The 14356-nt window shown below is 30.7% G+C and overlaps 1 protein-coding gene across 1 annotated transcript in view; it reads left to right on the plus strand.

Annotated features, from left to right (window-relative positions):
• The window catches only part of LOC103576405 (protein dissatisfaction-like), a 34687-nt gene extending 20762 nt beyond the window's left edge, over nucleotides 1-13925 (plus strand). Inside the window, exon 7 of the mRNA XM_053739645.1 lies at nucleotides 13696-13925. Coding sequence (XP_053595620.1) covers nucleotides 13696-13925 — 230 coding nt within the window. The remainder of the gene's footprint in view (nucleotides 1-13695) is intronic.
• Nucleotides 13926-14356: the final 431 nt, after the last annotated feature.

Consider the following 14356-nt stretch of genomic DNA (forward strand, 5'->3'; position numbering starts at 1 on the left):
AAATATCAACGGGCATTCCTTAATTTATAATTTATACTCATACAAAATATCTGTAAAATTATGGATTTATTAAGATCTTTCCTACAAATTCCCAATCGCTTGAAATTAACTCGGTGTTTTAGCTCTTCTTATTGTCGGGTTGTTGTTACCTTACATCTAATTATCTTTATAACTAAATTTCCTTAAAACTAAAATCTCTTAACCTAAACAGGGGACGGCAAACCCTCTTTCACTAAATTACAAATCATCATTATTACTTCAAATATGATTCTCACGGCGTAATATACTATTAATATCCATATCATTAATTACTATTACACTATTACATTTGAAATTATTTAGCAAAACATATTCTTTAGCGGCCGAAATTTACTATTAACACAAATAATTTAAGTGTGATAATTAACTGAGACTAACATAAGAAAACCTTGGATAATAAAACTATAACGTGTAACATTGCAAACTTGTTCAAAATATATAAGTATCTAGGTGAGTATTCGCTGATTATTTCCGACTTAATCACAATTATAACAAAAATCAATTAACTTGATAAAGTGACTTGTTGCTCTGTAAGTTGACTTCTTAATAATTTAACAATGATCAAAATAAATATTAAAAGCTCAAATTATTAGAGAAATCTCTACGACGATATTCAATTTTGATTAACATTACATTATTGTTGTTTTTATGATTGTAGCGATTATGATAAAAACCAGGACGAACCTTTGGTGAGAGATTACTTTTAAAAGAACTATTTACAAAAAGCTGAACAGCAGAATTATCAAAAAGTATAAAATCATAACTAGAATCGAAATTTTAAAACTATTTATAAGAGCTCGATTTCCGACAGGACTAAAATTATCACGGAACTAAAATTATTATTTACAAGAAAATTTTAAATTAAATAATTCTCACCATAACCATCGTTTCACCATCGAATTGACCCGGTACTGGGACAAAGCCAGAAAAAAAAGCGATACCTCAGCCAGATTCGGTTTGAACACGATTTCTTTTTCTTCTTTAGGAGGGTTATTTCCCTGGTTAATCATTAGATACGCTAACAACAATAATTTATTGATCTATGATCCATTAAAATCGATCAAATTAAGACCCACATCAGATTCTCATCTATATAAATTTTCATTGTTATTATTTTATCTACTATCGAAATTATTAAAGTAGCTAGGATTTATTTCATTATAAATTTTCTTCGTAGTCGAGATCTTCTTATCTTCCTTGAGTTAGTGATTGACTAACTGGTATTGTGATGGAACCTATGCATGTTATAACCGTCAAAGTTGTGACATTCATTATTGTACACATAGCTGAAATGATTTTATTCGTACTCAAGCTTCATACTGTATGTGTGATTGCACCAGGCCTCGTAAGTCATGGTTGTGTTGTCGATACCATAGAACGTTGTTGGGTATGTATATTTTCTCGGGGTAGCCCCCACAATTTGTATTTCACATGACTCTAACAATCTCAACTAATATTTTAAAGTTGCTAACGTTGATGCCATTCCTTGCGTTATGACTAACAAATCAAGTTTTAATTTTTCTCTAATATTTTAATCTTGCGATTATCTCATTTACCAGACCCAGATAATAATTGACCAGCAAAATAAATTATATGACTTCCGTTTGTAATTAAGTTATATAAATTTGTACTATACGAATTTACTATTAATTGAATACAGATAACATTATTGAACAAAAGAATATTTATTTTAATTTTAATTATGTGCAGAAATTTTAATCGTTAGGCTGAATGTATATTGAGATGAATTTCACAATAGAAAAATTAATCTAGTAAATTAACTTAAGAGGATATTCCTTCGTATACCATTTTGTTTTAGCTTACAGTTGATTTATTTGAGATGTTATCTATTATTTTAATGACGAAATTTATTTCAACAGAGCTTTGATTTTAATTTTGTTTTGATGAGTAAATTTTATTTCTGATGGAACAAATGTTGTAAATTTTTATTTTATTATCGAAATGTATTTAAGCTTGACAAAATTTACTTAGGTATTTACTTTGAACTGAATACGGTCTTTATTGAAGTGCAGATTGCATTTTAAAATAAGAATAAGTTTGTGCACTGATAATCTTTTATTTTAGAGCAGAAATTTTAATTCTGTCAAAGAGATATATTGTTCCGGCATGATTAATTATATTCCCAAAGAATTTTAATATAGAACTTATTTTGATGATTCATTAATTCATAAAATTATGAACCTTATAAAAGTTTTGGTGTTTGTAAAAACCGGAAGTAAAATTTATATGTAGAAGCATTAGATGTAATTATTTGTTCCATAGCAAGCATGATAGAATTTAAACATAAAGATTTATTTGAAAAATATATCTGGAATGAAAATTTGGTTTTGTGGTAACGGAAAATTAATGTAATTTTATAATCACGAGAAAATTTGATGATAAAAATTTTTTAAGGCATTTTAGACTTAAGTTCAACTATTTTAAATTTTATGAAACTAATTATTGTCGTTAAATTTTATAATACTGGGAATTTTATTTTAGAAGATATTTTAATTTTGATAGAAATTGATTATTTTTAATGTTTTAATTTTGAACATATCCAAATTTTTATAATAACAAATATGCTATTATGAAGCGAAGTTAAATTTTTTTGATAACAAAATTTTTGAGTTTCATTTGAAATTAAAATTTTAATATCTTTATTGCCGAAAACTTTATTAGCTGTTTTCTTTTGTTGCAAGGCTTATACGCTAAATTTTCCAAAAATATTTCAAATGTATTTGAAATACACAATTATTCATTTCAAACGGATCAGATGACTAACATTTCTTTCAACTTCTGTTTGTTTGTGTTGCTCACTGATTCCGATGTTATTAGGCTTTGCCTCGTGTGACGAGCCCGCAAAAAGATACGGGGTTGGCGGAGCGAGCGAGCGAGAGAGTATCGGTAGTTCCGCGGCAACCGCTAGGTGGCGCACCGCATTCAGGCGCTGTCCCTAAGTGCAGCGGTTTACTGAGGTCTTATAAGCCGATGAAAAGAAACAATTAGCGATTCGCTCATCCGAGACAGTTATTTACTGGTGTGGTTGGCGGTCAAGAGGACGATAGTTGACAGGTATTTACTGTTTAATCTACTCTTGTAAAAATTATTATTTTTGGTCGGCACGAGGCAGTGGACGCGATTATTTATCGTACCCCGTACTCATACACAATCATCGTATTGCCTTAGTTTGTTTATCGCGAAAAATCGTGAAGTTAGGTGGGGTCTCGCGCAAATTATTATCTGCGGGCGGGACACTCACGGTGGGTAATAATACGCAGACACTAGGTAGGATATTTCGTGGAGACGAGTATTCGCGACTCCGGATATCCAGGCGAGTAGTGCAGCGACGTTTTATTTAAACGTCCGCATTCCTCAGGGTTGTTTCGCAGAGCCTCTCTCTGCGGTAGAGGGTGTGGGTACTAGTTCCGTTTAGCTAAATCGTAAAACATTGTCAAAGTTGTCGCGGCTCGTCAACCCGTACTATATTACCTTATTTTTTTTTTAGACTAAGTCACTTGTACAGAGATATCTAGACCGAAAGAATTGTATTAATTTGACGATAATAAAAATGGTTCAAGTTTCCTAAAAACGAATTTTGAAATTACTTGAGTTGCGCGATCCCTATCCCGAATCCTGGACACGGCGAGCTAAAAAAAAACTATAGGGGAGCAAATTGCGAGGTCTTTTAACCTTCCGTAACGTTACACTCGTCTTGATTTGAAAATTAAATAATTATTTAATCACTATTATTTGTCGACCTATTTCGCTTATCTCTTAACTTATTACTGTTATTACTTTTGAAATTGAACTTTAGACGCCAAAATTATTCATGAAATCTTACTTTTCTTTCTACAATACATTAATTATTATTATTTCAACATCATTTAAGTCAAGTTTCAAACCAAACAAAAAATATTATTTCCACAATTATTTTCACACACTTAGCTCACTAGTCATATAATTTTACATTATATATTTAAACAACAAAAAATTTTAGATTTTTTTTTATCACTTGTTAACAAATTAAAAAATATGATTGTCACTACTATCTACAACCAATTTTCGGTGTCAAACACCCAATCTTTCAAAAATTGGCTTTTTATTTTTATATTAGTGTCCAAACTCTTTCTTCATTTTAAGAATACCATCGTCTTGACCAACAAAAGAATAATTATTTTCAATCACTTAGTATAGTTTTATAATCTGCTGTTTTATAATTTTAGTCTTCGATGACGACTCAAACACAACACCTCCCCTCACCAAGACTGTGAGCCAGGGTCACAGTATGACATACTAAGCGTCATCGAAAAAGAATTTTCACTTATTTAATTAGCAAAAGGTGAACTTTTCTTTTATAAAACTATTTACACAGAATAATTATTCCTTGAAAATGTATGTTTTGTCAATAGTAGAATGATAATTTTTCCAAGGGTATTCTCCCTGTAAATTATTTGTTTGCCAAACACGTATTTAAAATAAAATAAAATTCATAAATTTCTAATTTTAATAAGAAAAAAAATCTTAATATTGAAAATTTATTTTAAAGATAATTCAATTGTAGACGGGTAAAAGTTGCATACAGAGAGTAATTCATAAAATTTTTCAAAAGAATCGTTAAAAAACATGCACAAAATTATTTCCGGATTTTATCACTTGAGAATCTTGAACTTGCTACCCTACAGTTAAAAAAAATTTTCCAAGCAGGGTTTCCACTACACTTTCCCAGAACAAGTGGATCACGTCAAGCTTTGTTCTCACCTGGAATCTCTAGCACTTAATGAGCACCTAAATGACGTTCCATTCAATTTACTCTGGGACGATAACTTTTGAACTTTACTGCTGGAAAATCTCAAACTGGCAGACCAAAACGGAACTTAAAAAAAGTCACTGTATTATTATTCCTGAGTCGATTATCGACCAAAGATTGACTAATAATATCATTATAGTCCGTATATACACTTTATAAACATCGGGGTTGAATTTCAACACCAAAAGCGTTGTTAAATTTACGCTGCTACCTGTGAAAATATTATTTACCGGTGTTAAAATATTAGTCTGTGTTGAAAATATTTTACTCTGTGAATATTTTCATTAACTCGATCACTACCGTTAACCAGTGTTTTTATTAATTAGGTTAATCATTTGTGATTGAAATGGTGAACATAAAATTGTGTAATTCTTTAATAAATTACGTATAACAAAAATAATTATAAAAATATGTCCATAGCAAAATTGAAACTCCTTCCTGATAATATTCATCAAATTTTTATATCTTCTCTTATGTAATATATTTTTTTTCTTAGTTCTATACGTTGAACTTTTTTTTTAAATGATTTTTTTTATTTATTTTCATGAGAAACTGACATTTTTTTTATTTTCTAAGCTTTCTAAAATTAATAATCTGAATGGAGGAATTTTACCTCACTTTTATATCGGTATTGTTTCGCCTTTACACTAATTTAACTCTGCCAAATTAAACGACCTACACCGGTGTTATTTTATTTTAACACTGCGCGCTATCAAATTGATTTCATTTTCAACATCGCTTCTTTTACAGCATAGGACATATGCTGTGATTTATTTCTTATCGTTATGTATACCCAGCTTTCCTGGCGGCAGTTATATACTTTTCCTAAATTACTATCTTTTCTCAGAAAATGCATCGAGGCTTCTAGAAGCACTTAATTTTCACGCCATAAAAAAAAAATAATTACTTTTATTCAATAGTTTGCTAGAATTCAATATTCTGGCAGACCATCCGTTTTTTGTAAATATTTCGCAAATCGTTTGTGCACCTAATTTGCGGTTTGCGCACCTGAAAAACACCTAATTTTTACTTAATTCAAGTTTATTGAGTTGGGTCAGCTAATTTTACGGACATGTGAAACTACATTTTAAGAACGGTTTTCAGATAATTTTGTCCCAGCTTTTCTCTGAAATAAAAGCTCTAAACGCAAAGTAAAGACACAGACCCGATGCTTTACTCTACGAACTAGCGAAGTGCACTTGAATTTTTTGATAACTTCCATTTGTTTACGAGAAAAGCTTGGACAAAGTCCCTATTTAATGTACAAGTGTAACAGAGATAGTACCGTTTATCCAGTTGAGTGCGAATAGAGAAACAAATGAAAACGCATCTTAAAATATCATTAATAAGTTTCAGAAAATTAAAAATTCACTTTTTAAACTTTTGCAGTTTGACAACCATTCATTAAAGCTTGAAAATTGAAAATTTGTGTTTCAATCCCATGAAATCACTTGCATTTGAATTTGTAAGTTTTACATTTTAGATATTGAAATTTGGACCGTATCACGGCAATTAGCTGGATGTACGAAAATACTAATTCTATTCAATTGTCAGTAAATATTTTTGAAATAGTATATGTGAGTGTATGTTGCACTAAGCCAAGACCCATGCTCCAATATTAGCGATTATGGACAGAAAAAACAGTTAACTTGAATCAAGGAAAATATTCTTGATTTAGAATTTTCTTTATCGATTCGGAAAATAAAAATATACTTGCACCAAGTAAACAACTATCTTCAAATTTTTATTTTGAATCAAAATTTTATCCTCATGTCAACATATTTTTACGCTTAAATCAAATAATTTGCACTTGCTTCAAGAGCTTATATTACTTAAAGCAAGATATATTTTTTTTAAGCAAGATGCATAATTTTTTTACAGCAATATTGCATTTTCTTGTTTAAAGAAAACGGAATTTCTTGTAACAAGTACTATACTTTTTATGCAAGTATTTTTATATGCTCCGACCAAGAAAACAAAAGTTGCTTAAGCCAAGAAATAAAATTTCTTGGCAGCAAGGATAGATATGGAAAAGGGGAAAGTCACGAGTGCTTGGCAGCAGCAGCAGGAGTAGTTCGGTGCTCACCACGAGATCGCACCCAGCCCCTTGTATTTTCCCTGGTAAGAAAGATATTCTAGAATTGTTATATTCCAAATTTAAATACAATTTTGTTCAAGTATTCTTCTGTCACCTGACAGAGTAACAAGTACCTTTTTGGAATGTACTATAGCATATCCTGTAATACATTATGACTTTAACATATAATATTAATGTTTGCTTGAAGAATTTTCTCGAAATAAAAAAACGAAAAATTACGTTTAGATGAAAAAGAAAAAAAAGAATTTCACATTTCGCAGTGGGTTCTACCACTATTTAAACTAGATTATTAATAAGAATAAACACAAATGTTACTAATTGAAAATGTAAAATTTACAGTTTATAGTGGTAATATCGTTATTTCAAGAAACAAGTTCTAATAGTTTTTACGTAAAACTTGCTGAGAAAAACTGTAAATTTTAAAGCTTATCAAATGATACTTTGATAATTTTCATCAAATATTACAGTGTGAGAAAGTAAACTTGATACATTTTCAAACTGTAATATTTCCTAGTTCAAATATAAAACTTACTGCGCGGCGCCCAACTGTAACTTTTAAAGTTTCGTTTATCCCAGATAACCAGAGTTTCAGCGCAATTTTTGAGCTGAAACTTTTGCCATCTCAGTGACGTACGGACACATAAAAAATTTTAATATCGACTTTTGAGCTCTCTTTGACGTCAAATTTCACATAAATTTGACGTAAGCTTAAAACTGCTATTTGACGTTTGTGGGACATCAAAATTTGAGACGCAAAAAACGATGTCAACAAATGACATCAACAAGACCTCAACTAGAGAGATATTTTTTAGTTTTTGATTCTTGAATTTACTTTGTTGAATAGTTGCTAGATGTCGCGAGCTGACTTTTCTTCAATATGTATCAAACGGTAAAATCGAATCTAAACAATTTAGGTCAATTTGAGCTACTACTGCAGTCAAATTTTGCTGCTCAATTTTTGATGTCTCGAATACCTCAAATAGCGGCTTTAATCTGACATCAAATTTACGCGCAATTTGACTGTTGGTTGAGCTCAACTCGCTATCAGGGATGAAGCGCTGCGTTACTATTTGAAAATGTAATAAATGCTCGTTCGAACAGCAATTATTCCTGTTTTCTTTTTCCGTGTAGACTTGCTGGGCATGCCACAGCGATTCCCAATTGGGATGCAATATATGTATTGGGACAATTTCTAGTCGGGTGTAAGTTTAAATTTTTATGTCTGTTTGGAGGAAGAATGGCACATACGCTTATTTTCATGAGTTGATATCTCATATAAGAAAAAAACAACTTTGTTCCCTCTACACAGAACAAGAATTTTTTCCGCTGCAGGTATGGTAAAATATAGTATCTACACCGCGGAAGAAGGTAGTACATCCCGATTCGCTTTACACGCGTGCGTAGGAGTACCTTTCTTTCCTTCCTTGGTATATAATACACTATATTAATTAATATCATATTTTGCAAGGATTAAAATTTAACTACAAAATTTTAAAACACTTGAAGCTCATATTGCCTTTATCAAATGTACATAATTGATAAAAATAAATAAACAAATAATAGAACTCACTATTCGAAATAGTAATTTTAACCCTAGACTGGTCAACAAACGCGACCTAACGACTTTAGTCAAGCAATGAGGGAATCGTCGCAATGCTTTTGAGAGTGCAACGTTGCCTGATCGCTTAGGCTCTTTACTATTGGTGTATTATTTCCGGCGAGAATATTGGAAAAAATTCGAACATGAATAAAAATTTTTAACTTTAATTTTATTAATTTCAAACTTTGTTTAAAACAATTAGTTATTTAACCCTTCGTCACACGCATGTTTTTACCTAACTTCGTCACACGCACGATGAGCGCCGCACCGCCGTGTTCAATTTCATGCGGTGTTGTCAAGTACTCAATAAATATTTCATACTTATTATTATTAGAAAATAATTATATTTTTTATTTAATTTTACATCAAATTAAACATTCAACAAATTTCAAAAATTTTTTCATGAAATAAGACAGTAATAATAATTAAAAGTAAAAAAGAAATATAATGAATTATAATGAGAGCAACAATACTAATTAGTAATCATAGATAAATAATCTCGAGATTAGCCGATATTTGACAATTATTTGATTTTTTTTACATAATTAATTATAGAAAGCGAGATTTAGAAAAAATTATATATAATTTTTTAGTTTCTGCGAGTGAAAATTTTTCTTCAAATTAAGTTTTTATGCTGAAAAAAAAATCTAAAATTGTTCGAAGTATCAGCTAAATTTAGGATCATATAGATAATTACGTATTTTATTAATATTACAAATTAAAAAATATTATTTATTCAACTAGTGTAATCTATGTCTAAAAAAATATTATTATAATTTAAAAATTGAAATAAATTTTTTTTTTTAATAATAACCAGTGAGTAGCAATTACAGGTTAAGTTATCTTGTTTACAGCTATATATTAAGAGCGGGAACACGACTTGGCAACCGCATTCAAGAGATGCTCCTCAAAAATATATAATTATTAAATTCCTAAGACAACTGTATAATTATTATTAATATTCATCTCTTCTAGAAGATTCAAAAAGAGCATTAAAATTATTTGAAATATTTGTTTTGATAAAATCAATAAAAAAACATGAAAATGTAAAAAGTGCGGCGTCACGCTCATAGCGCGTGTGATGAAGGGTTAAACAAATTGAACATACTTATTTTTTAATTAAATTTTGCTAGTATTTGATTTTATTTAACTTAAAAAAAACTCAAATATTTTTTTTATTAATAATATCACCTAAACATAGGTTAATCCCTTCAGCAGTAGATGGAACTATTTTAATAGTGAACAGAAAAGAATATTTTAATAACTCTACTACAAATTCAACCACGAAACAAATTAAAAAATTATTTTCTTCATAGCAGAGTTTTTAAAAATGTTTATTAAAAAAAAGAAATATTTACCTCCACATAACCTTTCAAACACAATAATGTCCGGTAATAGTCTGCGCATGAACATGAGACGTCGAAAAGAGGGGACATACACCAAAGACGGCAACGCCGCAAGTGAACATCTACTAACGACTTTGGTCAAGTGATGAAAACATTTCTGCAAATCTGTCATTTTTTTTTAGAATTTTTTTTACAGCAACTTTATGTTTTCAAAGATGCTCAAAAAAATTGTTAAAATATTTTAAAATGTTTGAAGAATAAAGTCAAATTTTTTCAAACTTTTTTAGTAAAAAATGTAATTGTAATAAAAATAATAAAATTAAGTGCGGCGTCACGCTCATACGTTGACTAGTTTAGGGTTAAAAATTTCGCCTTCGAAATCAGTGTTGGCATTCCTGGCGCAAAATTATCGTGTTTGTTAAAAAATTATCGTACTCTGAAATAATTTCTTTTAGCATTAAAAAATATGATAATTAAATACAATCAATAGAATAGAATATTTGTGTATTTTTGTTATTGATAATGAAAAAAAAAAAATTGATTACTTATACACAATGCTTTTCTAGTTAAAATCTAAATATCGATATTTTTGGAAAAATTTCAACAATATAATCTAGATGGCCCACTAGTATTTTTTTAAGCGCTAAAAATGAATGTAAATGATTAACATTTTAACTAAGCTCACCGATCATTGTAAAAAATGATAAAGTACAGTTATTTAAAACGTATCTTATTATAACTTAGAAAGCTCATAAAAAATAATCGTATGCAAGAGTATTTTTGAGCTCTTTGAGCGCGAAAATATATCTACAGATTTTTCCGAGCTCAAGGAGCACGAAACCGGCAGGAAGTTTTGGAGTCAGTCCACAGGGCCAACCGATGTTCAGATTTTTTAATTTATATTTTTATAACTTTTTTATATAGGTTTTTTTTTGATAGGTCAAGAGCGGGCAGCATAGTAGAAATTTCAATTTAGGCGGAAATTTTTGAAACGAAAAAATTTTAAAATTATGTTACGTTTACTGAATTATCGTACAATTCTGTCACATAACGACATATCTATGTTCGATCGTACAAGCTACTGAATTATGTGATGTGTACGATAATTATGTGACGAATGCTAACACTGTTCGAAATATGCAATATACCCTGATAATACGAGTTGATCGTGAAAAAGTTGGTCATTCATTAGTTTCCGACCAACTTGACGACAAGTTATCGACAACTTCAGCTTTTGCAACTTTTGTCTACAAGTTACCACCAACTTCCTCAGAAAGTTGGCGCCAGTATGGAGCCGCAACTGGAATGCAAGTTTCTGAGGAAATTGAAAAGAAACTTACCGTCCACTTATGATTGCCAACTTTTGCCACCAACTTTCTCAGAAAGTGACCGTCAACTTTTTGGATTTACAACTTTTGGCACCAACTTTCTCAGAAAATGTCTATCAACTATTGGAGGTACCAACTGTTGGCGGTCAACTTGATGTCCAGTTGCGGCTGCAAGTTTCTCGTCAGTTTCTCGCCAACTTGGCTATCAGGGTATATTTCGTTTATACATTGCTATAAGGTCTTATTTTCAATGTTCTTTGATTCACAGTTTGGCCTAATATCAAGGTATATTACGAAGTATTACAGTGTCACTAACGACTTACATCTGTTAACTTCCCGCAAAGAAAATCGGCGATATTCGAAAAATTCGGGAAGATATAGGTTTCACCCCGATTTTAAAGAATCGAGTTTTCAGCACATGTCGAAGTTTGAAAATTCTAGGATGCTATTTTGACTTTATAAAAGAGATGTGTTTGTGTGAGGGAGGGGGGGGGGGGTAACCCTCTCATATAGTTTTAATTAATGAACTGATCTAGACGGTTCTTGTGGCATTTGTAGGAATTCTTCTGAACTTAGATTTCCAGCAGATTTTAGATCATTTAGTCAAATAGATTCTGAAATATTTAAGAAATACGAAAAAAAAAAATCGGTCTGTCGGTTGACCCTGCGGGCCAGCCCCAAAACTTCCCGCTGTTTTCGACCTCAAAGAGCTCGAAAACATTAGTGTAGATATATTTTCGACCTCAAAGAGCTCGAAAACATTAGTGTAGATATATTTTCGAGCTCTTCGAGCTCGAAAATGCTATCACATGCAATTGTTTTTTTATGATCTTTTCAAGCTCTAACAATTTACCTGTTATGCTGAAGTTTGAAAATTTAAGAATCGAAAATCATCAATGAAGCAGTTTTTAAAATTTAGTTCCTGATTTTGTTCAGTAAAATAAGTGTATTGAGGCAGAAATCAATGTCGGGGATCAAAATCAAGATTTCAATAAATTTTGACTCATGTAAGAAACAATAAAATATGAAATATCCGATAAAAATATTAAAAACTACGTTTTATCGATTTTTTTGTTGATAATATGATTTAAACTAAAAACCAAGTTCGATGACATTATATGATCAAAAGAAACCATAAAAAAGATGAGTTGGTATGATATCAGGCACATTTTAGTACGTTATATTATGATTTATCCGGAAAGAATAACATAAAATGTTATTTTTTTAACTTTTCAACGCCGATATCTTTTGAAAAAATCAATCGATTTTGATAGTTGATGTGGCAATCGGCGCGTTTTATTGAATTCTAGAGCTGATCAAAATTTGAAATCGATCGAAATATTTAGAAAAAACCGTTTTTCACCATTTCTTTCTCCCGCGATAACTCTCGAACGAATTATCCGATTTTGATGTTTGAGGTGGCAATCGACGCGTTTTATTGAGTACTAGAGCTGATTAGATTTTGAAGTCGATCGTATAAGTCGTTTTTGAGAAATCAATAAAAAACTAAAAAAAAAATTTTTTTTTTTTTCGTAATTCGCCAATATTTTCGAGTCTATTCGATCAAATAATCTGAAATTTTCAGGAAAGTTGAAGACCAACAAGCTCTTTCGATTGCCACCTCAACCATCCAAATCGATTCATTAGTTCAAAAGTTACAAAGAGTTTACACACACACACACACACACACACACACACACACACACACACACACACACACACACACACACACACACACACACACACACACACACACACACACACACACACACACACACACACACACACACACACACACACACACACACACACACACACACACACATACATACACACACTCGGACATCATTCTGAAAATAGTCAGAATAGCTTCCTAGGACCTCAAAACGTCGACATCTGATGAAAACTCGATTTTCGAAAATCGGGGTGAAAACAATAACTTCCCGAAATTTTTGAAAATCGTCGATTTTCTTAGCGGGAAGTTAAAAATTTTTTTGACCTCTCTAGTAAAGATGAAAACGAATTTCGGACTGAAATGCATAGGCTTGCGCACACTTACCCACTGCGCACACTTGATCTACATGACTCTAACTCTTCACTTGATCAATTCTATAAATTTTTGTCAAAAAACATTGAATTAATCGAGCATAATCGTGAGCAAAACGATAAAAAACGATCCTCATCGATTATTTTCAATTTTTCGAATTCTCGGAGATTAATACAAAACCTGACTTTTTTCGAGCTTGAAAATATAAAAGTACTTAAAGGTATTGTTAAGCTCAAAGAGCTCGAAGACAGCGGGAAGTTTTAGGGCTGGCCCGCAGGGTCAACCCGTTTTCCGATTTTTTAATCAACAATTTAAATATTTAAGTTAACAGTAGATTTACATACAAAAATAATTATTCTACTGAAAGGGATATTGAATCTATTACACAATTAGAATTAGAATTTCAAATAAAATAAATATTTTTCAGAATCACGAGGACTTGGTGACTCTGCTAGGGTATTAAGTCTTCAAGAACAGACGGTAACAGTTTTAGGAGAAAGGGGTGCCGGTAGAGTTGGCCGCTTACTGTTGTTATTATCCCCTGTACGTGCATTATGTCGGGGAACGCTAGAAGAACTTTTATTCAAACCAACAGTCGGTGAAGTCAGTGTCGAAAGATTACTCAGTGATATGGTACGAGCTACACGACCAACTTAAACTATCATTTTAATATTTATTTTAGTCAATTTTTTAATTCGTCCAATTTATTTATTGTAAAAATTATTTTTAAATACTTACTCATGTAAAAATTTAATTATACCAATTATTAATTGCAAAAAAATAATTTAGTCGATAATTTATTTTCTATTGATAAAATTATACCGTAATGTTAGGGGTGTGCATTACCCTGGTTAAGAAAAATAATTTGAAATGATTCAAAACAATTTGAAATGATTTAAAACAATTTGAATCGACTAATATATAGATGTACACTTAGCATGGATTAAATCATTTTTCTTAATCGGGGTATTGATTTATATTATATTTATGTAAATAGCATAAACTTATTATTATTATTAAAACATGTAAATTACACTAATTGTACTTAATGATATTAATAAATAATACGCAACCCTGTTTTTTTTTTT

The sequence above is a fragment of the Microplitis demolitor genome, chromosome 1 (assembly GCF_026212275.2).
Source record: "Microplitis demolitor isolate Queensland-Clemson2020A chromosome 1, iyMicDemo2.1a, whole genome shotgun sequence".
In the NCBI taxonomy this organism is placed as follows: Eukaryota; Metazoa; Arthropoda; class Insecta; order Hymenoptera; family Braconidae; genus Microplitis; species Microplitis demolitor.